Source organism: Rhea americana, unplaced genomic scaffold (genome assembly GCF_003343005.1).
Source record: "Rhea americana isolate MKP2758 unplaced genomic scaffold, rheAme1 scaffold_92, whole genome shotgun sequence".
NCBI classification, from domain to species: Eukaryota; Metazoa; Chordata; class Aves; order Rheiformes; family Rheidae; genus Rhea; species Rhea americana.
The window spans coordinates 3,578,177-3,600,673 of record NW_028187111.1 but is presented as its reverse complement, the minus strand read 5'-3'; the positions used below and the strand labels follow the sequence as shown (position 1 = coordinate 3,600,673).

General features: G+C 44.2%; 2 protein-coding genes across 3 annotated transcripts in view; both read right to left on the bottom strand.

Annotated features, from left to right (window-relative positions):
* Positions 1-64: 64 nt before the first annotated feature.
* POPDC2 (popeye domain cAMP effector 2) lies at positions 65-14,237 on the bottom strand. Of its 2 annotated transcripts, none has more exons than XM_085324681.1 (4): positions 13,728-14,237; positions 10,893-11,001; positions 7,568-7,949; positions 65-2,962 (listed from the first exon to the last, which is right to left on the bottom strand). In XM_085324681.1, the coding sequence occupies exons 1-4, from the start codon at positions 14,216-14,218 to the stop codon at positions 2,877-2,879; spliced, it is 1,068 nt and encodes a 355-aa protein (XP_085180807.1). In that variant the 5' UTR covers positions 14,219-14,237; the 3' UTR covers positions 65-2,876. The 2 variants fall into 2 exon arrangements, with proteins under 2 accessions (XP_085180807.1, XP_085180806.1); XM_085324680.1 differs by having other exon boundaries at positions 2,871-2,962; positions 7,430-7,949.
* Positions 14,238-21,000: 6,763 nt separating this feature from the next.
* The window catches only part of COX17 (cytochrome c oxidase copper chaperone COX17), a 2,784-nt gene continuing 1,287 nt past the window's right edge, over positions 21,001-22,497 (bottom strand). The window contains exons 3-4 of the mRNA XM_085324654.1: positions 21,756-21,866; positions 21,001-21,213 (exon numbers count right to left, since the gene is read on the bottom strand). Coding sequence (XP_085180780.1) covers positions 21,782-21,866 — 85 coding nt within the window. The 3' untranslated portion in view covers positions 21,001-21,213; positions 21,756-21,781. The remainder of the gene's footprint in view (positions 21,214-21,755; positions 21,867-22,497) is intronic.

Sequence of the window (22,497 nt, the reverse complement as noted above, 5' to 3'; positions counted from 1 at the left end):
CGATGTTTGTATCTATAAGAAAGAAAAAGTAGAGATAAATGTCACTCCTTCTACACAGAGAATGTTGGGATGATTCATTTGTGTTTTATTAAAGCTTCCAAAGATCTTCATATTAAAGGTGCAAGTTATTATTTTTCCTCAGCATGAGGGGACAGTGTGGTTAGCCAACAATTCCAATGCAAAACTCATTAGTTTCACCTACAAGATACTTTCAGAGTGAGACCCTATTGATTTGATGTTAGTATTCCTGCCAAGCAATCAGAATGGATCTCCTTTCCATGACAGGACCGGAGCAGCTCTTCTGGCTGCTGGCTCGTTCTCTCTGAAGCTCACATGAAGTGAAACAGTTCCAGGAGCATAGTAACCTACTTACATCCATTTTGCACTGCTTTGAACAATTGCACAAAATAGAAGGTAATATGAGGAGAAAAGAGCATCTGAGCTACAGGGCCATCAAACACAAACTAGTCCCAGGAACTCAGCATAGCTCTTCATACCTGGAAGAATCTGGAAAGAACTGGCTAGAAGACTACAATGTGAGGGACACACTGACACAAACAGAGACAGCCCTCACTCGTCCATCCATTTTCCATCCCCTCACTGCATTGATGTATCTGCAAATTAAAGGAGACAAGCCTTCCATTACTTTTGGCCACAAAATATTTCTGTAGACCATGGTCTCTGGATCCCTGAACTGGCTATACCAGGTAATCCAAAAGTGCACCATGAACATTTTAGTCCAGAGATAGGGGCATGCTAAAGGCATTTCTGCCTTGAGAAAGTCTCAGTGACTTGGCTGTCAGTACTGCTTTACTAGACACATCACTGCAGTTAGCTCCTGCTCTCAGCTCCTGCTCTCAGCTCATGTCCAAGTTTTTGGGCCCTGCTGTGTGGCTGTTTGCAGGGTTAGTTAACAAATACCATCTCCAGCGTACAGTCAGGAGAGGGTTAGAGTCCACCTCTGACAAGTTGGCAGAGATCCCAGCTACCTAATGCTGTGATTGAAGAGGCAGGCACTTATGGGCAGTGGGAAATTCAATCCACTACTTGAGGCAGGTGTATAAGGTATTGTGATAGGCCAGTTGTTTCATTGCACTAAGCAGCACTTCACAGAATCACAGAATGGGTAAGGGTGGAAGGGACCTCTGGAGATCATCTAGTCCAACCACCTGCTCAAGCAGGGTCACCTAGAGCGTATTAGACAGGGTTGCATCCAGGCAGGCCTTGAAGATCTCCAGAGAAGGAGACTCCACAGCCTCTCTGGGCAACCTGTGCCAGTGCTCCGTCACTCTCACAGTGAAGACATTCCTCCTCACATTCAGGCGGAACTTCCTGTGTTTCAGTTTTTGCCCACTGCCTCTTGTGCTGTTGCATGGAACAACTGAAAAGATTTTAGCCCCATCCCCTTGACATCCTCCCTTCAGATACTTGTACATGTTGAGAAGATCCCCTCTCAGTCTTCTCTTCTCCAGGCTAAACAGGCCCAGCTCTCACAGCCGTTAGGGCAGATGCTCCAGCCCTCTGGTCATCTTCGTAAGTAGCCCTGCGCTGGACTCTGTCCAGTAGCTCCATGTCTCTCTTGTACTGGGGAGCCCAGAACTGGCACTTCCTTGCAAAACGGACCCTAGCAACCTCTTGCGTCAATTTGCTGGAAACACTTCCTAGCTTTGAAGGGAGACAGGGACAGGCAGAAGCAGAAGTGTACAGCAACTGAGCATGGAGACAGTCATTACCAGGATGATCTCCAGAGCTGGGGCCAGCCCATTCTCCTGCACATAGGAATGCTGACTAAGGCTCTTTGCTTTTCCCCTGGAAATTTGTGCTGGAGAGTCTTCGAGGCTCACCTGGTGCTTTATGCTCTGCCAGATACGGATTTCCTCCACTGCTGTCTCTGTAATTCCCTGACAGAGGAAATAGCCAGGGGAACTTGTCAGCCAAATCCTGTTGCAGCTGAACTTGGAAGCAGCCTTCAATTTCTGTACCATTTTCATCTAACATATTGCACTTCTTCCTCACTGCTGGTCTCCCCAGACCTTTCACACTCACTCATTTCTTCCCTCTGCCTCTGTGTGCACCTTGAGGCCATCCTCCACTGAGCATGAAAAAGAGTTCAGGCTCCTCCTGCCTAAACCTGCCCCCAGCCTCTTGTGTCAGGAGAGCCCAGAAATATAGTCCCAGTTCCTCCCTTTTCTTATCCAAATAAATTAACTCAAACAACTAATCTGTCATCTGCCTCAGAAACTGGTAACTCCATTGCTAAGTGGTGCTTGTCATATATGAAAAGGGCAAATCCCTGGAAATAGAATTTCAATCTGATTAGAGCAGGTGCCCATTAAGACACATTACACCAAACCTCTACCTAAAGCTCTGCGATCTCACGTCTGTTATCGAAACCTTCATCCATCCCATTGTCCATCCCATTGTCCACTGTCCTCTCCCCCACACCTTGATAATACCCTTCATCTTTCAAAAAGTACATCTACCTCTGCAAATCCTCAAACACCAACAATTGCATCTCTGTCTTTAATGGGAGCCATCAAATCAAAGGGAAAACAGATTCTGTGAGCAGGCTAGTATTGTTTCTGGTGAGATCAGTGCGCCTTGGTATTGGAGCTGCCAACACACCTCAGAGAGACAGGTCTGGAAAACAGAACAGGGAAACGCATCGAGGCAGGCAGCTCTGGTGAACAGACCATGGGGTGGGAGGTGCTGGAGTGTCACACTGCAGTCTCACAAGTGTGCTTCACATGCTGCCGAGTGTACTCGTCTGCAGGCAGACATTTCAGCGCATGCTAAGGAGTGTCTATCTGATCAAGAACATATGTGAGCATACACCTCTCCAGAGGGGCTTTGGGATCCAAACAGCCTGTTGTTCCCTATAGTTCAGGGGTCTGGGTGGGAGCCAAAGGGGCTCGTCCTTTGAAGAGAGGATGAGGGTAACTCCCAGGAAGGTTTCCAGGGCCTGCAGAAGAAAAGCAGTGGAAGGGAAGGAAAAAAGAGAGAAAAAGAAAGAGAGACCACCATTATTATCACAGCAATAATTCTTACCTGTCTTCCAAACTTTTCCAACACACAAGCCTCATGGACCCCACTGTTACCTGTCCTTCTCCCCTCTCCTCTTAAATCAGCATGTAAAATTACATCATTTTTCCATGCATGTTATAAATCAGAAACTAGTGCTACACACAGATTCTGAGACAGCAAAAGCAAACTTCTCACAAGCATCCCCTGTCATACCAGTGACACCAAGATTGTAATTCCTTTGCTTTTGCTCCCAGAGCAGTTCTTACTAGTTCAGATATCAGGCTATAGGCCACGAAGCACTGGGGTTTGATCCTTACATTGCGCCCATCACACAGAAAACCAACCCACAGACATAATTGTACAGCAGTTCCACATCCAGCAAGCATCTTATAGCAACAAACTGGAGCAAACACTATACGAAAGGAAGAAAACACAGATGGCTTTGGTTTTTTGAATGTCTATTTAAGATATAAAACTTAATTTGCTAGGGGTCATTGAGCTATATCACAGTACACTACCAAAGCAAGATTTGAACAGAATCTTTCAATGTGTTTATTTTAAACAGGCAGCCTGAAAGTTGTTGAAACAGTTCTCCTCAGGACAAGAAAGTGTTCATCAGTGGGATATCACAGTCTATTTTATTCTTCACCTGACTAGAAACTCTTTAACGAATTAGGTGATAAATGCAGTAGGCCAATATATCTCCCAAGAACATGTCTTGTTCTTCATGATCTGTACAACACTGGACATTCAAAAATTATTTCCAGCACTGTAGCATAGCAAGGTGGCTACTGTAGCTACAGATAACAAAAAGGAACATGACGCATTGAAATGCTTCAGCAAGGGGAATTTAGAGAGGCAGAAAGTAATTACCCATGTTAGAAGCTGCTTGGGAAGCAGATGTGAGCACAGAACAGGGGAAAGCCCCAGGGGAGCTCTGACCTCTGGAACCGCAGCTATGTTTCACTTCGAACAACAGGACTGAAGGGAATATCCGCATTTAATATTAGCATTTTCACCACTCCTAAAAGACAGGTTATGAAAGTGCTCTCCCCAGGCCATGGCTAGCCTGCTAAGATTGTCTGTTGAGCCGTGATGAGTGCTTGGCCAGAACAGAGAACTGCAGCTGCTCTTTGTCACTAATTTATGCAAGTAGAAGCTCAGGTCACTATGAAATACTGTCCTAACATTGACTTGCTATTGAAGGCAATTGCTGTTGTGAGGTGACATGCCTAGGAATACCTAAGAGGTGAGCAGAACAAGGAAATTACCTTTCTACTATGGTGTCACACTAAACGGTTTGCATTTCCTTGTCTAAGAACCTTAGATATTAAAATACCACACTAGGCTGTTGTCTCAATACTGATAGACAAGGAAGGTCACACCCCCACATCCACTAAAATGCCTGCTTCTGAAACATTTGGGCTTGCATTGCAGGTCTCCACTCCAAATATTAGCACACCTTGATACTGCCTCATTCACAAGGTCTAGAAAGACAAAAGCTTCTAGSAAGTTTTAAAGGGACTATGTAAAAGAAAGAACAGTTTTTCATCATGTCCCAGAAGCTCTCCCCAATACACATATGCACACACAAATACACATACCTCTTGCATATATGTTCACAGTACTGTCTGATATAAAAAAGGAGAACTGAAAGGTTAGAGTCAAAAAAGCTGTGGTGTTCCCTGTCTCCTTCCCCTCCCCCCCTTTTTAAAATTTCTTTTGAAATTCTGATTTTGTTGAGCTTGATCAGCCAGGAGAACTCTGCCAATGACCTGAGAAAGGACATCCTTCTGCTGAGGAGACAACATACAAGCAAAGTCTAGGCAAAGTGACTTTACTTCATTTACAATACTCACTGCATTTATTTTTGATTGCATCTGTTCAACACAAATGCCTGACAGTTAGGAGGATGGCTGTCTCATAAATGATTCAGTGTTCCTACTTCTCCAAGTAAGGACTGAAAAAGCTTCAAATCTATATTCCCAAGCAGTCTACCAGCAAAGCAAGAACTGGTCAGACGTGACATTCCTAGGACTTCTAAGCTAGGAAACAAAGGAAGAATAATCTTTTTGTTCTTTCTCCCTCTATGCCTTTTATTAAAAAAAAATAAAAAATAAAAGCTAACTTTTTAAAATCCAGTTAAGGGAAAACCAGATACACTTATTCCTTTTCTAGTCAGTTCTTTCATATCCCAGATTTAAAGTCTGGAGGCATAGAAGCAGTACAGGAACGGGCAAGAGACTCAATGCAAAGTATAATCGTACAAAACAGGAAGACCATAGTTCATTTTCAAAAACTAAGAACAATAACTGAGGAAACAGCCAACAAGGCCTCTCCCACCACAGGCCTATTGCACATAGCAACTGCTATCTGATCCAAAGATCTTTTTTATTTAGATCCCCTAGGAGGGACAGTCCCCTTGCTATTAGAGCAGTGAAGCTTGCACCGCACTGCAGAGTAGGGAAGATTATTGCAGACTTCTCAGGGCTTATACTAACTGTGTCCTGTTTCAGGCTCCCCTCTGGTAAGGCCATGACCAAGCAGTTGCAGCACAGCCTCGGATCATCTCTCTGCTTCTTAAGCCCACCCATTAGTAGCCCCATCTGGGTGCAGGGAAAGCTAGAGTGCTGGACTACACAGTASTCAAGGATCCCTGCTGGAAGACAATCTCCCCAGCCGCAGCCCAGCACCACCACTTCCTCTCTGTCATATGAACCCAGCTGGCACGCACATACTGAAGGGGAGAAAATAGGGCAATCTGCTAACACCAGTTTCAGCTTTCATGTGCAGGGACTACCTACCAAGAAGCACAGGGGGTCTGCAGAATGCAAGGGAGCACAGAGATCCACCACTGGCCATACCGCAGTGGTCACTTCCCAGACAGAAATTCTGGGCCCAAGCTCAGTGTCTGGCCACTGGATGCCAGAAAGCAGTGATCAGAGGGTGGCAATAGGAATGCAAATTCAGGGACTGCAGCTGGCATGCAGCAGCTGGCATGCAGCAGCTGGCTAAAAGTAGCTTAGCATGGAATTTGAGTCTTGGCCATTTGAATGTGAGTTTCAAGCACGAGTCACCCTAGTATCTATTTCTGTTTGCTTGAGTCACTCCTCTGCCCCAACATTCACCAAGCTCAGGAATTTTTCTCTTGCAGAGCAAGAAGTTAGCATTTTAGAAGGCATCACATTATTCCCGCTCCACAGAAGACAGGAAGAACATTTCTGTAGTATTTTCCCTGTGGACTTGCACAGGAAAGTTTGGGATGCATTAAAACAACACTTGCCAACCCACGCAGGGTCGGCGGAGATAACGGCTCTACCACACAGGGCAGTCTTGTCAATAACCTGGCTGAGCCAAAGCTTAACAGAAACAGTGAGGACAGCAAGTGCTGTGGTCTGCCACCATGGGCAGGCAAAGGAAGGACTCTGAGCTCTCTGTGCTATTCAGATTGTGCACTTGGAAGAAGTGCAGCAGCCCCTGCTGTAAATCCACCTTAAACCCAGCAGCTGTTTTAATCAATATCAACCTTACYCAGGCTGTCTGCTTTAGTGCCTATGGAAGTCTTCCTCAGTTCAATACTGGCGTATATCCAGGCACAGCTCTACCTCACAGCAAGCCAAGCTGAACCCATTCTGTATTTGTGGGTAGTCCTATACCACCCACCAGTCTGGACACACTTACAATTCCTTTTCATCCCCAGAGAGATGGAGAGAGGATACAGCCAGGAGCAGTTTCCTTTAGTCAAGTTGCCCATTCTTCCACCTCACTTTTTGATGCCTGGAATTAAGTCTTACCATACTTTTCCTGAAGAAAATTCTCACAGATCCAGCACATCTGGGATTCTTTGTGGAAGCAAGTGAAAAATGCAGCAGCACAGCAAATCTCACAGCAGTGGCACAGACTTTGCTAACATAATTATGACCAAGTATGTACATCTGGTAATCATGTGGTTATTTTAGGTGATTTCCATGAAAGAAAAAGAAAAAGGAAAAAAAAAAAAAAAAAAAAAGAGAGAGAGGTGCAGAGTTGATACCTAATTATGGACTCATCTATATACTTATAAACAGAGACAGTGTTCTGTGCTAGTTTAACTATTCTGTGGTAGGAAACTTCCAGGAGGGAAGTGATAAGGCCTACTAGTCACCTGCTTTCAACCTCCTTCTGGGGCTGCCAGGCACCTCACTGTATGTATCCCAGCACCTCAGGACTTGACGGAAGCCATGTGAACTTCTAACACTTTCTCATGTTTGCAAAGAATCAAACCTCTGGCAAACAGGGCCAGAGACAAGGGTGTGTTAGGCCTCACTTCTTCCAGGTGGAGTTAATGCTAAGCTTTGCACAGGCAATTGCATTGTGAAGGCCCAGGCAAAGAGAGAAGGACCTGCTTCCACAAGYGAGTACTTACACCAGAATCCCACAAAGGGTGATGCGTGCCCATGCTAGGAGTGCCCTCACTTCATGTACTCCCCTTCGCTCACATAGTCCATAAAAGACCCTGGCAACTCAGCAAAATCTTCCAAGACAAGACTGGTAGAGTCCTCACCCAGCAGGTCACTGTCAGGCCGGGAGACCCTGGGGTGTGGAGCAGGCGGAGGCGGTGGTGGCTGAGGAGGAGGCTCTGAGGTGCTAGACTGGATGCAGTCAGGCGAAGGATGAGGTGGCTGCTCCTCACACTCCTCCAGCTCCCCTTCTGCCTCTGAGGAGGCTGGTCCTAGGACGTGGTAGAGGCTGGGCAAGCGGATATCAAAGCGAAGGCCAAACTTGGCAAAGAGCTTCTCATTGAGGGAGTACAGCTTCTCTGAGATGTCGTAGCCAAGGTGTGATGAGAAGAGGCGGGCAATGTAGCGGTCCTTCCTCAAGAGGAGATATAGCTTCTTTCTTGGCCAGGTGACATAACTGCAGTCAGTCTCAGCCGTCAGTGTGACCTGCGGGGCAGGGAGAAGAGCAGCACAAGGGAAAACAGARTAAGTCGCACTGCTCTGGTGAGAGCCACCCACCGTGGGGATGTGCAGCTCCTCTCTGATAAAAGACTTTACCCCCTTTACCCTGCTCTCTTCAGGGATGGCAGAGGTGGAGCACCATCTGTATGATAATCATAGGTCTTTACCCTCCTCTGCTTCTTTCCTGCTTCCCCCCAAAAGATGGAGATCTGGTTTTCCTAAGTTTTTACTTTCTCACATTCAAATGATGATCACTGTCTACACCTGAGCAATGCAGCTGAAAAGAATAGGGCAGCAGAGACAGAATGGAGGGCCTTATCCTGCAGAAACAGAGGGGCAGTTCTGCCTATCAAACATGCCCAGATGACTGGCTGCCACCCCTTCCCCAAGCTGGGTCACACACCCCCCAGGCTTTGAGAAGTTCTGGGGCATGGGAAGTGCCAGCTGGTAAGGTTGTCTTCCTCCCCCCCCCCCCCCCCCACTGGAGGGGCATTGCTTCTTACCAACTCTCACAGGTGCTGTAGGGCAGAACAGCATTTAACAACCCACAGTGGCACAGGGCAGATTAGCAAGAGAAGACGACTGTCACAAGCAGTTTTTACCATATTTGCATGTAAAGAGGGAACAGATAATTAGAGGATGTCAGATATCATAATCCAAGGTGGAACAGAGCCCATCTCAGGCTATTAGAAGTTTCATTTGGTTGATTTTAAGTACAGTAATTTTGCTTTGGGTTTTACCAACACAAAAAAGGCGTTTTTTCCCTAGCCATAAGATTAAGTTAATTATAATAATTTTAAAAAATCACATATGGTATATGTGTGGAGGTTGAAATATAAAAATAGTAATAATAAACAAACCATAACATAGAGAAACACATGAAGGGTCAAAACAGAGAAGAACATCCGAGTGTAACAGAGATGCCAGCAAGTGAACAAGTGATAGAGCCAAAATATCCTGGGGGCTCCCTTTCATTCTCTATCRAGGGGTATCCTTGGCCAGCCACCATGGCAGAAGGCCACTAGGAAGCTAAACACAGCTTAGCTACAAGCATGTGTCCTTGGGTTTGATATTTAATGCCACAGCCGTTGCAAGCAGCTGTCTTATGAAAGAAATATAGAAGTGAAAACCTGACAACTTTCCCAGGCTGAGGTGAGAGGGAAAGTAAGGATCACACGGAAATTTGAACGATGAGTTTCTCATTTTCCTAACCAATGTCTGGCAAAGTTATTGAAACTCTCTGCTTCTCACAAGGCATAAAGTAAAATGTAATGACAAAACCTCTCTCTTAACCAGGGCAGCAGGACAGAATTCACTTGTGAAYCCCCCTGGCACACTTGCTCCTGCATCAGAGCTCATAATTTAGTCTTCTGGGGGAAGAGTGCCAGTTGTGAAACCCARCTCCTCTAGACACTGGGAACCAGCAGTTCTGTGGGAAAAAGACACAGCCAAAGCAGAAAACATAAAGAAACTGGATTGTCTGATGGAATGAAACATTTTGTCATTTTTTGCTAAGCCCAGAATTGAAGCTGCTTAACCCAGACAGCGATGAGGAGAACTTGAACAAGAAAACCCTTCTCTGCCTTCCTACAATGAAGTCCTAGAGTCTTCAAACATGGTTTCTTTACCCACATGATTTTGGTGTTGGGAATAAGATTGAAATAAAAAACGGAGTTTTGTTAACTGCTCAGATAAGAGGAACTGATGGGTTAAACAACTGTCAAAAGCAGCACATCACCATAACTAAGTATGGCTGTCAAAAGTAATGTCCTGCCAGGAACGAGAACTTGTCACGTCTCACTTAATGAATGCCAGTCTCACATAGCTCGCTCTTTCTTCATGCTTCTAAGTAAGCAGRCCTGGGTTTGAGGCATTTCCAACACATTGCTGCAGCCTTTCTCTGGAATTGTCTCATGTACCACACAAAGACACTCAGGATGTGTGGGAACATTCAGTTCCACAGAAATTACCTTAGAAAACATTGCAGATATCTTTGTAGGTTGCATGTCATCTGGCCAGCCATCTCCTCCCATAGAGGGAGTATTTTCCCCCAAGAAGCACTGGGCAGCCATCATGCTCTCCACTTGGCTCTTGTGCAAGCACAGTGCAGGAGCTACCAGCAATCTGCCATTGGGTTGCAGATCTGTGTGTGGGGCATCACCACTGCCAGAACAGATGCACTGTTCCTACCCTCATCTGCCCTGTTATCTTGGCCTGACATCCTAGTTTCTGCTACCCACCTCCTTGCAAGTTGTAGCTCTGTGCCACATTCACAAGGTCAGTCATTGCCTGCAACTGTTTTTCTTGCAAGACCATAATCATTGGTATAGCTTTCAGGAGTGACAGCCATGAACCCTCTCACAAACTACAAGGGCCAAATTCAGAGCCAAGGGAAGCAGATTCTGAGAGCTGCTCTGTTTTAAGCAAGTCTAAACTTGGCTGACCTCTTAACAAAGCATCATYGTTCCCTCACGACTGTCCTGTGCTCCCAAGGGATTAGCAAAATCCCTCCTTATATGCCCTAACTGGCATATTCTAGAGACACATCCTGATTAGGGATCAGCCTATCCTGGCTTGCAAGTTAAAGGCAGAGAGATGTGGGCTTGAGTAATCTTCTCCAGAAGGAAAGTCAAACAAATACTATAGGGTTGACCACAAGGGCAAAACCCCGTTTTTCATTTGCTGCAAATAAGAATTGAGTCTGACCTCTAAGACCTCTAAAAATGGAATTCTTATACTCAGAAAGAGTGTATATATGTGAGTATTATACTCATGCCGTACTGTGCTGTCAGCCATGAGGAGGGGGTAGGAAATTATTCTTGGTTAGCTTTGAATAGCAGATACGAACCCACTCTGTCCCTTTCCCAGGCTGTAAGTGGCAAGGAGAAAGAGTAGGCTACTACAGAGCCAAGGCAGTGGCACAGTTACCTGGAAAGTTCCTTCCTCAGAGGGTCGCAGCGACTCCCATTCCGGAGAGTCCAAGAACTGATATGGAAATATATAGTGCAAGAATTGTCCATCCTGGCTCACTCGAATCCTGCGGAGAGGATAGATGAGACACACAAACTTAAGCTGCAAAATAGATGGTGCATAAACCTGACTAGCTCACAGAATGTGAAGGCAGCCTGTCCCTACCAGGGAGGAATGGCCTTCTCTCCACCTGGCATGTGTCATTGCTCCAAGTTGCTCCTTTTKAAGTACTTCTGACTGTGGCTCTTTGTACTTACCTCTTCCTCCTCTCCTCCTAATTGAGGGGAAAAGGGGAGGGGAGATTCACAGTTGGGGGGAAGGGGAGGGGCGATAAACCGCCTCGATGCTGGGAAGCCTCTATACTCAGAATCCCCCAAATGACACTGGCCATCCTTGCTGGCACATCACACTGCAAGCTTATAGTTTGCTGCCATTTATCATTCAATCTCTTTGGCCTCTTTGCCTTCCAAGTATCCCTTGTATCCCTTTCTCCTATTTTTGCTGCAATTGCCTGGCAATGTCAAGGTCAAACTTGCACTCAGCTCTGCTGGGGAGCAGAAAGAAAGAGCTGCAGAGGCCTGGGGCTGTGGCAGGAACTTTTAAACTCTAGGGAATGCAAGATCCATTTCTGACTCTGCACCATCGCGTTGCTGTGTGATTTGGGGCCTTTTGCTCCCCAGCCCCATGTTCCCCAGCTGTATGATGCACAAAGGCAATTCTAGCCTTCAGGAATCATAAGGCTCTGTTCACTGTTAGTAAGTCAATTGAAAACACTGTGTGGAAAGGTCAGGGGGTTGCAAGGCAGGCCTTCTGAGCCAGGAACATTTTGCCCTTCCAAGACTCTCCTGTCTCGATACTTTTTCGGTTTAAAAGGGGAGCACCATAACAGCAGCAATGGTCTGTTGGGTCTGCAAGGACCTCACAAGCTCATTGCAAGGCAGTAGACTGGGTACCACAAAATACAAATACAGCTCATACAAATACAAATACAGAGCATAGTATACCAGAGGAGATGCATACTTCCCACTGCAAAAGAGAGCAGAACTGCTCCTCCAGCATTGTCTGGCTGCTGCAGCACCTCCATGCTCACACAGCAGCCTCAGAGCACCCAGTGTGAAGGAAAACAACACAAACTCCCCCCCCTACACACACACTAGCATTATTTGCAGATATGGTACACTACAGAGGAGGCTGCGCAGCACAGCTGTTTGGTGAGGGGAAAGACACCTAAAGGAAATACAGGCACTCAATTTCGTCCTTCAGCTAATTCTTAGTGAATTAGCTCTTCTTCAGATAGTGGAAGTAAGGAAGCTGGCAAGTGCACAGATCTGCTTTCCTCATATAGAGCCTGCTTCTTATACAGCACCCCTCCTCCCAGCACAGCTTTAAGCCACGGGTGCAAGCCAAGAGCAAGATGCGAACTGAACAGACACCTGAGAATCAGGATTCCCTAGGTTTGGGCTGTGATTCCTCACTCTTTTCTTGCAGTGCACCTTACACTTCTCCTCTTTAGGCTTCAATTTCTCCCTTTTTCAAAAGGAAGGAAGAACACTACTTAAGGCAGAGAAGGATTTGAATTCTTGGACCAGGAGAGCTGTATAAGCACTCTGAATAATTAGCCTTGAAACATCAAGCACTTTCTGAGCACACAGTAGTTGTGCTAGGTGTCTTCAGCTATGATTACCTTGCAGAGCAAGGCTTTTAAAGGCGTTATTTATGAAGTGCTTTGAGATCAACAGAGAAGGGTTGTTAGCGAAGTGTTTGCTGCTGCCTTTTGCCATTTGGTGTTGGATAGTGGTCCCAGGATGCTCTTAACACATCCTAAAAAGGTGGGAAAAAAAACAAACACCAAGAAAAGGAAGGACAGCCGTTCCTCTTTAAACCTCCCCACCCTCAACAAGGAAGATAGACCACTGCAGTAAAACACAGAAGCTCCAGGTGACACTGGGTTTGTCTTCCCAAAGGAAAATCCTTATGAGCTCCTACAACTTAACACTGTTCCCATTTGTTGGTCTCTTTCCTTTCCTACTCTCAGCTGATGTAGATGCCAAGTGTCTGGCAGCAGGTAGAAAGCTAATATCGCTACTACCTTTCTACATTTTGATTTTGCAAATTGGAAAAGAGATAAGCTCATAGAAGCATGCCACRTCCTTGATGATCCAAAGGAAGGAACATCATGAATGGATGAGAGCACAGGGAAAGAAATAGTCTAGTGAGGTGGGATCCATTACAGGAGAKCTCTCTCTCTTTTTAACGAAACAACTCTCAAAGTGAAAAATTTCCAAGCCCTGGGAATAGAAGGGTAGAATCTTTACCTTCAACACTCCTGGCTAAGGTGAACAGATGAACTAAAGACTACTACTCGTCATACTTAGTGCATGGCCATTCACATCACAGAGATGTGTCCAGTACCCACAGAGACCACAGCTTCAAGCACATCTCTTTCCTGCCTTGAGAAACAACCTTTCAAGGCTTTCACACTCCAGGTCTTCTTCTGTCAGAAATAACATCACTTTAAAAGGACAGAAAAAGAGGTAAGGATTCCCCAACAGTACCACAAGCAGGGCTGAGTTGGCAGCTTCACTGTATTTGATTATACAAATCACTCCATGAAATATTCTAACTTTAAAATAACCCCCCAAACCCTATCCCCCAACAGACATATCTCAAAGCCCTTTTAGAAGAAGGAAATCATAACCTCTCATTTACACAGAAGGAGAAAGACTAATGCCTAGAACAGTAAATCACACTGCTCCCCTATCAAAATTTGTTCAGAAACAGGGAGGCCTTTACCTGCCAGACAGCAGCAACGAGAGGCGGTCAATGGGCGTCTTGCCCTCCACTGCGTAATTCTGGTCTCTAACTAATGACTGGACTTGTTCTTCGCAGCACTTCACAACTTCTTTGTAGACTTCCAGGGGCACCTGCAAGGGCAGGTACATGGTCTTGTAGAGAAGGTCAAACTCTTCTGGGATGATATCCTTGCGGAGCCGGTAAGCCAGGTGAGCCAGCTGAAGCAAGCAGACTAGGACGAGCAGCATGTTCCAGATGAAGATATCCAGCCCACAGGCACTCAGCCAGCCCCACAGAGCATAGCAGAAGTAGCCTGGGGCCAGCAGGCCAAAGATATAGAGGGAGCCAAAGATGCCACTTCCCCCCATGTACCCCAGAAGGACAATGCAACTGGCCAGCTGGTAGGCTGCTCCCTCCGTGTGCTCCTTCCAGGTGTCGCACATGGGGGGCTGCAGAACTGCCTGGTCCCAGGAAAGGCTGCTTCCACTCATCGTTCCCCACTCCCCACCCTCCCTGTCTGTCCTGCTTTGCAAATGAATTATCATACAAAAAGCCTGCAGATATCTGAAAGCAGAGCCTCCAGGTAGCTGTTCCTCCTCCTTCTCTTGAGTGCCARCCAGCCGGTCACACAGCAGCGTGCTTCAGAGCAACACAGTAAAGTGCCTCTGGACGTTTTTGCTCTTGATAATCCAAAAGAGCTTGCTTTTCCTCTTTAAGGCTCACAAACTGGCAACTGGCCCTCACACTAGCCACGCCAGTACCAAAGGAAGCAGGCAAATACGAGACCAAAGAGCTGAGTCAAAGAAAGAGTGGAGGCCATTAGCTGGAAAACTCATAGAGGAGAGGACTGGGCAGAGATCTTGTTGCACTGTCTCTCTCGCCAGCCCTCCGGCAGTGAAAACAGAGACTGTAAGAGCGCGGCGGGGCGGGGAGGGGAGCAGAGCAGAGGGAGCTTGTGTTGAATTTGGAATGTATATCTCTTGGCAACGGAAAGTGGAGAGACCCCAACTGGATAACCATGTTTGGAACTGAAATCCAAGGAGCAAAAGCAGCGAGGAGAACAGAGAACAAGCACGCACCCACTACTTAACATAACTCAGACACCCAGATAAGCCCAGCACAGTACAAAGAGGAGAAAGAAAAACAGCAGCTAATTTACTGTGGGGAATTTAACCACATGTGGACTTACATGCTGCTCTTCGCTTTTGCAAAAGAGTGCCTTTCATCCAGCACAAAAAAGGAAAAGAGTCATCTCCTTCTTGAACTGTAATTGGCAGTGATTGCAAGAACTCTAGCAAAAGAAGGGAAATTGATTCTTCGGAAATATTTTCCAATGTTAAGCTGTGTAGCACAGCCCCCCCCCCCCCCCCACMCACACAGACACAGTGGCATGGAACATTTTAGACCAAGGGATACAAGGTGAAGTTCTGCATGGAACCACACTTGTGATCCTAAGAGACAAAGCTAAAGTTAACRAGCCATTAGGCCCCAACTGTGTCTATCACAAAGACAACACTTTCCTGCCTAAAAAGTCTGGGAGCGTAACACTTAGAAATGTTTTGCTGGGAAGGTCTCATCAAGGGAGAATTCTSTTATCCCATGGACAACACGTTCTGGAGAAACTCCTTTTCTATCTCATACACAACAGAAAGGAYATGGGGCAGGGATGGGGCACTTCGAGCAGACCTTCTGTTTGCATRTTCATTAAAACAAAAAACAGTGATTCTGGTACTGTTGAGAAACCCAGCCTGGTCTGATGCTACTTGATGTTGGCAGAAGGCTAACTCCTTGGGAAATACAACATCACTTTTTTTCTTTTTTTCTTTTTTTTTTTTTTAAGCTATTTAGAAACAGCCTTGGCCTTCAATTAACGTGAAGAGGAAATCAAACACCTCTGGACTGGATCAGCTAACATGGAATACAGGCACAAGAGGGACCCATTGAGTTGAATTCCACACAGACAGGCATGGAAAAAGCATGTAAATGTAAAGAGTGCACAGAACTGCCACTCTACCAACTACTCCAAGGTACTCCAAAGCTGCAACACATTTCCCAACAATCTCAATCAAGCTAGAAAGCTCTCATAAAAGACTTCCCCCCAAAAAACAACCAAGCAAACAAAATGCAATGTACCATACAGAGAGCAGGAGAAAGAGGCCATCACTAACATCACAGGTTTTTGCTAAGCTCTTTTCTTGTTTAAAGRCTGATAGAGGAATACTAGATAACGATGCTGGCAGTCAGTATGCACATTTCACCTCTATCCAAGGGTCCGGCATGTTCTCCTTGATTCTCACAGGGCCTGACGTAGAACAGCGAAGTAGAATAACTCCTCTCTCTCTTCTAGTAAAACACCATCAGTCATAAAGGCAGAATCTGCCCAGCTGCCAGGAAGTAGCTACATTTCGGGCATTGACGCAACCTGCGTGGTCAGTCAACAGTATGAAGTCAGCCTGCATGGGTCAGTGGAGTAGAGATAGGATTTCAAGACCGGTTGTGTTTCAGGATGAGCTTGCAGCTGCCCTGCCTTGCATACCATTCCCATTGGCACCATTCACTTAAAGATAACACAATCAGCTCTTCTACTAGTAGTGCTCTGGAATAACACTTATCTACTGAAAGAGGCTAAAGAAGGATTTCAAGGTAACCTTAAAAAAAAATAGTCATGGCCTTCAACAATACAACCTGTCTCTGCAATGATGATTCACTGTTCTTCATGTGGAAGACTGAATAGTACTAATCCAAGAGTATTAAAGGCAGTGCCATCTTGGCAGATTGTCATATGGTAAGGAAAAAACACAAATTAAGCTTTGAGAGTACAATTCACTCAGAAAGATGCTTTCTGCTAAAGCTGAAATGAAACCGGGAACCTTGTGTTCAGCAATCCTTCATTTAAGTGAGGAAATCACTCCTATGACTCAAGCAGGATAAGCAACAAAGGGCTATGAGGAAATAGAAAATTTTCTTTTTTCCTCTTGRTCTTCTCTGCCAAGGGGGAAGGATGATTTTACAGCCAAAGCACTACAATAAAAATCTTGGGAGCCAAGTTCTGCTTCTTCTACCTTCGTCATTTACTTGCTAGGTAACCCTAACAATAACTTGTCAATATTTAGGCATCTGAAAAATCAGTATTATAATTGATCCTCTTTCTGGAATAGGCTGACATTTGATACAAAAGACTAACAACGCATTTTACCTGCACTGATAAGGGGATTGCAATATCAAGGTTGGGAGTGCTTACCAGAAAGCTAATTTACGTAAGATGTGCAAGACAAAAAAAAAACAAAGCACCTGAACTGTTGAACTACATTAGGGAAAGAATTCTGAAAAGCAAAGTTGCAGTAAGGTTACTGCCAGATACAATCTGCTTCACTTGAATAAGAAGATCCACTTCACAGCCCAGCCTCAGCGTAGTTTGTAAAACACCTTCCAGTTCTTCCTTTGCCTTGTTTCAGATCCTATTTCTGCACGTAGCCTCAGGCAATAGTTTCTTCCTCCTTTCTGTACTATCCAAAGTCTTCTGAGGCAACAAAGTGACAAAATACCTAACTAATTTCAAGCCTCAACTGGAGCAATTCCTGAGCTAGGAGATGGTCTGAAAGATCACATTAAGAACTCAGTAGGACAAAGAAAGTGCTCCATTTGATGTCTTCCAAAACACCTCTTCCCCAGACAAGAACAGTAGTAGCAGTAACTGCAGTCTTTAAGATTGCATGGAGTATATTCCAGAATGGAATTTCCTTTATATTAGCATTTTCAGTTATGCCCTCCGATTCTTGATATTAGTGCAAGCACCGGCAAGGAGAAGGAGTTAGGAAGGCAGGAAGAGAATAAAATCATAACTCACACATTTCAAAGGCTGTTTTACTGAAGATAAAGAATGGAAAACTTAAGATGGTAATGTGTGGGAGAGCCAAAGTTGTTCTGGTTGCTTCAAGTATATATCCGTATCGATTTCTGTGGAGGTGTCTGGTAAGAAGTAACCTGCTGGAAGTAAAGCTTTAGCTGTATTAAAGAATTCCTGAACCACCTTTTGGTGATCTTGGTAGCTACTCAGCCACTGTCTCAAGGTTATAAAGCTTAACGATTAGCAAACTGTTCATTAGCAAGTAGACCAAAGAAAGGATATGTAGCTGGTGGCACATGCCTGCCTGTTCCCAGGAGTGGGAGGCACAGTGGTCAGTTAGCAGCATATAGAAATGCACTGTGTGATCCACTAACCCTGGCCTTCAGATGYGCTGAATAATTCCTTTCACTGAGGAACACAGACAGAAGGCTTTAATCCCACAGCAGTAACACAAAGCTCTCATTATAAACCATACAGCTTTTCTGCTGGGGCTGAATGAGATGTTGGCAGAAAACATCACAGCTTTTTAAAAAGGTAGATCACCAAGCATATATAAGAGATTATTTAGGTAGCCCATTGTATTAATGGAAAGGATGTTTGAACTACCAAGGCTCAGGATCAAGGATCTTTCCTTTTCCCTTGAGAGTACAGTGGCCACACAGACCATCTTCACAAGGTGGTACATCCAGGTTTCCATACAGCAAGAATTCAAAGAACTTTCTGATTTTTCCAGAAGAGAAGAGCTATTCTCACAACTTGCCTAGGATTAGAATACATGCCTTCCATCCAAGACATTGCTGGTGTTCACCYAGTATGAGTGCACATAAACCAGCACCACATCAACATTGCAAGGGAAGATAGCAGGGTCAAAACAATTTGGGCTCAAGAGAGCAAGTACATAGAAAATGCTTGAGCAGCTTTAAAAGGCTTCGCCTAAAAAAAGACATGTAAGTATTATAACAAAATGAGCCCACGAAAAGAAAAATTGACATTCCAAGCTCTTCACCTTGGAAAAGGCAGTGCGTAAATAGTTATTTTACTGCATTGGTTTTACTCTAACTTAGCGATACGAATAATCTTTTCCATTTATAAGTCTTTCTGTGAGGTTTCCCACTGTAGAATTTTCACACACACAATGAATTCTGCCAGTGGCACTTAACATTAAGTCATATACAATGATGCCATCCAGGTGCAGCCTGCTTGTGTTTGGTAAATTAATTTGCATACTTTGCATTAACCTGTATCCTTAGGAACAGGCAGGTACTGAGAGATTATCAGTCCTAGATCCCACAGCAGCTACATGGCTGGTTATTTTGTGCACCATCAGGAAGTCTGATGGTCATTACTGACATGAGAAGGTGAAAACTAGTGCAATAACCTGTGCTGAGGACACTAAGATCTTGATAGCTTAAAGTCAGAGAGGGCCCAATGAGACATTTCCTTGGTCACAGTCAGCCAAAAAGGGACAAAATGACATCTACTGTCTTTAGGCAAATTACTGCTGTATAGTTCGGTAGAGTTTCCTRCTATGGATGCATTTCACACCCTCACAGCTTCTTTGACAATCCTGTGCAAGACAAAGCCTGTTACCAGCTTCATCAGCTAAGTAGTTAACATGGAGCAAATAAAAAAACCCACACAAGTAGGCCYTGAATTCACTCCATAGGAATTTTGTAGTAACAAAGTCTCAGGAAGTAATCTGATTTGACTACAAGATTTTGCTGTTGTTTTTAAGTATGTAGCTGTCCAGTATCCCTTCAGTACCTGTTGCACACTGGTATCACAGCATCCCACTGATCACTTTCTTCTAAAGCATTTCTAAAACCTCTACCATGATCTTACCTTCATGTAGGGCTAGATGTCCCATTTCTTAGGCTCATAGAATTTATGTATATTTGTATAGAGCTGCTTTTAATTTTCTTGGCCTCGTTTAAGTAACTCTTCATTCTCATTTGACCATTGTCATCCTCTGCCCTGCTCTTCATGACACAGTTTCCAGTTCACACACAGTGGATGCACTGCCCCAAAGCCCGTGGTCTTCTGCCTTTTAACATCCTCTTCAGTTCAAAAGCTCTGGTGCCAGTTGGTTCAACAATAGACGAATTAGTTCAGTCCATGTATCCCAACTCAAGACAACAACAGATGCCAAGAGGAGCACGGGGTCCTGCTCCCAATCAGCTACAATGTCATAAGTGGGTTTTTTTGTTTGTTTTTTTTTTTTTTTTTTTGTTTGTTTGTTTGTTTGTTAAAAAAGAACAGAACTACACTTGTGTTCATTCTCTTAGGCTGCAAACCAGCACAAGCACAATTCCTACTTCAATACAGCAGTGTAGACAAGTAGTGTGCAGTTAAGTCTCACACTGTTCCCTGCAAGGATTTTAGAGCATATTTCCTCAGGACCTTCACAGAATGCAGTGTCTCAGGCTCTTGTCACACAACCTGCAAGCCTTGGCARAGGCAGTACTGTCACATATGAATGKGCACAACCTGCTCATTGCTAGCTCAGAATATGCAACCCCTGGCAGGCAAAGTAAGGATCACAGATTCACCTATCCTTTCAACAGGATCAAAGTCCAGAGAATAACCAAGATAAACCACACATTTCACACCATCAATTTCTGAAAAGTCTGTAGGAAGAGAGAAAGCAATCAGTGACACTGTCTTAAATCAATTGACAAAGAATAAACAACAACCTTAAAGCCCCCACAGAAACATACCACAACAGTAAGACATACGCATGCAACAAACCCCACCAGTAGCACTTCTTTGCTCTGGATCATAAGAAATCAGAAGCCACCACCAGCCCTTTGYTGTTGTATCACATATGTGAGAAAAAAGCCAGAAAGCAAAACCCCATGTGCTCTCAACACAAGAAAAAATAGACACTAAAACGCTCTTATTTTAGGCAAGTGACCTGTACCAACATACATCTCAATTCTTCTACTCTCCTTCCTTTGAAAAACTACAGACTGAAAAATTTCAGCATGACATAGGAAGTTTTAGTTTTCCATTATAATGGAAAATGGAATGGAATGGAGCTCAAGTTCTAGTGTGAACTGTGCTATTAGAATTGCTTCAGTTTTTAAATAAGGGAAAGTAAATCTAGTTTTGACACTAAGGAAATTTCCATTCAAAAGTCTGTGGTTATCTTTGTACAAATATAGTTACATCAAAGTCACAAACAGTGACTGCAAGCTTCAGCATGATCATGCTTTTTGATTACAACGGTGTTAACAGCATGATTTCTCAATTTGCATCAGGGTGAGAACCCACTGAAGGCCCACCTATTCAACCACAATTAGTAATCACTGTTCTCATTTTAATGTATAAGGAAGCTTTTCTCTTCTCCTTTCCCACTACACACTTTTTGAATGAGGAGCACGCTGCTATTTTATTCTTAGAAAGAAAAAGAGGTCAGGAAGACTGTTCATTTTTTGATTTTTATTAAGAGGAAAAATATACTTTCTATAGCAGTAGTCAAGAACTAACAGTGGAAAAGCCACAGATGCGATACACAGTCTATCATTAGATATTCTTATAAATAGATTCTTTGTTTATATTTGATCCTTTGAAGCAACTTGCAGAAATAACTTAGTATTTTTCATCTTTCCAGAACACCAGTCACACAACAGTYGTCACCTAGAAGAGAGGGGATAAACAGCTTCATAAACATGGATTTTCACTGGGTATCAAGGGACCATGCAGCATCTTCTAGTTACTAAGTGTTGTATACAAAAAGCCTGAGTCTTCTAAACAGGCTTCCAGAATTTCTTTCTGAACACCAAGAATATACCATGCAAGATACACCTTTCCAATGAGGGAAAAAAAAGATTTTCTTCTTCCTTTGTTTAGCTTTTGTGTTTGAATAAAAATGACCACTGCCCTAACCATTAAAAAGCTAAACTGAAGTCACATCTATTAAACAATAACAGAGGCAGACTCATCCTTTATTTTTGAAGAGCTGCTCACAAAGACTGTGTACTTCCAGAAGGCTTTACCACCCTCACAAGGACAGCAGTTGTTATCCCAGTGACAAAGAGGATTGCTTTCTCTTCCGCTCCTTAAGGCATCTTTGCCATCATTGACAGTACTGTGGGTTTTCTAGTGGCGTCTACTCAGATGCCAAGGTACTTCAGAATCAGAGATCAAGTAATGATCGTATTCCTGAAGTCTATACTCACCACATTCACATTCCTGTTCATCTCAGTCATATTTTAAAGCCCAGAGCTCTCATGCACTCTTTGTGGGCTTCAATAAGGTGCCCACAGTTTTCTTCACCCTTCTCAATGATGCTGCAAAACAACAAAAAAAAATTCCAGGGATCAACAACAAAGTGTTATTATTAGTCAAAGACACAGAGTTGACAAGTTGTTGGAAACAATCAAAAGAGCCTATTAGGCTCCAGAGATCATCTTTTTGCCTATCTTGTCCAGAGCAGCACTGCTTAGAAAAGGAGAATAGAGTCCCCAAAAAGTGCCCAAGCCTGGAATGAAGCACTCTTAAAACTGATTAGATTCATAAGAGAATTTCCTATAAACAGGCAAGTGTCTATTCTGAGCAAGTCTAGAGTGGGATTTGTTATGTGACACAGAACTGTCACCTCACTACATCCACCACATTGATTTGAAACTTGCTGCTGACAAGATCATTCTGTAGGGAAGGAACAAGGCTTCTGCACTAAGAGGCAAATACAGAACAGGCTGACCAGTAAGTGAAGTTTTAGTCCAGCTTCAGGTGGTATTCAGGGAATAATCTGAGGCAAAAAGTTGTCTAGTTACTGTTTAAAAAAAGATGGAGGGAGGGTAAACWGCATCTGGTAATTTTTGATGTTACTCATTTTTCCAAGTGTCTAACACATATTCAAAGAGTGGTAGAAGTCTACCATAGCAGGTGTATAGGATATACCACAAAAGCAGTTCAGAG

Bases quoted from the DNA above. Each gene is read 5' to 3' on its own strand.
- POPDC2 (XM_085324680.1), bottom strand. From the start codon at position 14,218: ATGAGTGGAAGCAGCCTTTCCTGGGACCAGGCAGTTCTGCAGCCCCCC. The intron at 11,002-13,727 runs GTAAAGGCCTCC...TCCTCTCCGCAG, and splicing joins TCGTTGCTGCTGTCTGGCAG to GATTCGAGTGAGCCAGGATG. The intron at 7,950-10,892 runs GTAACTGTGCCA...CCTGCCCCGCAG, and splicing joins CTGAGGAAGGAACTTTCCAG to GTCACACTGACGGCTGAGAC.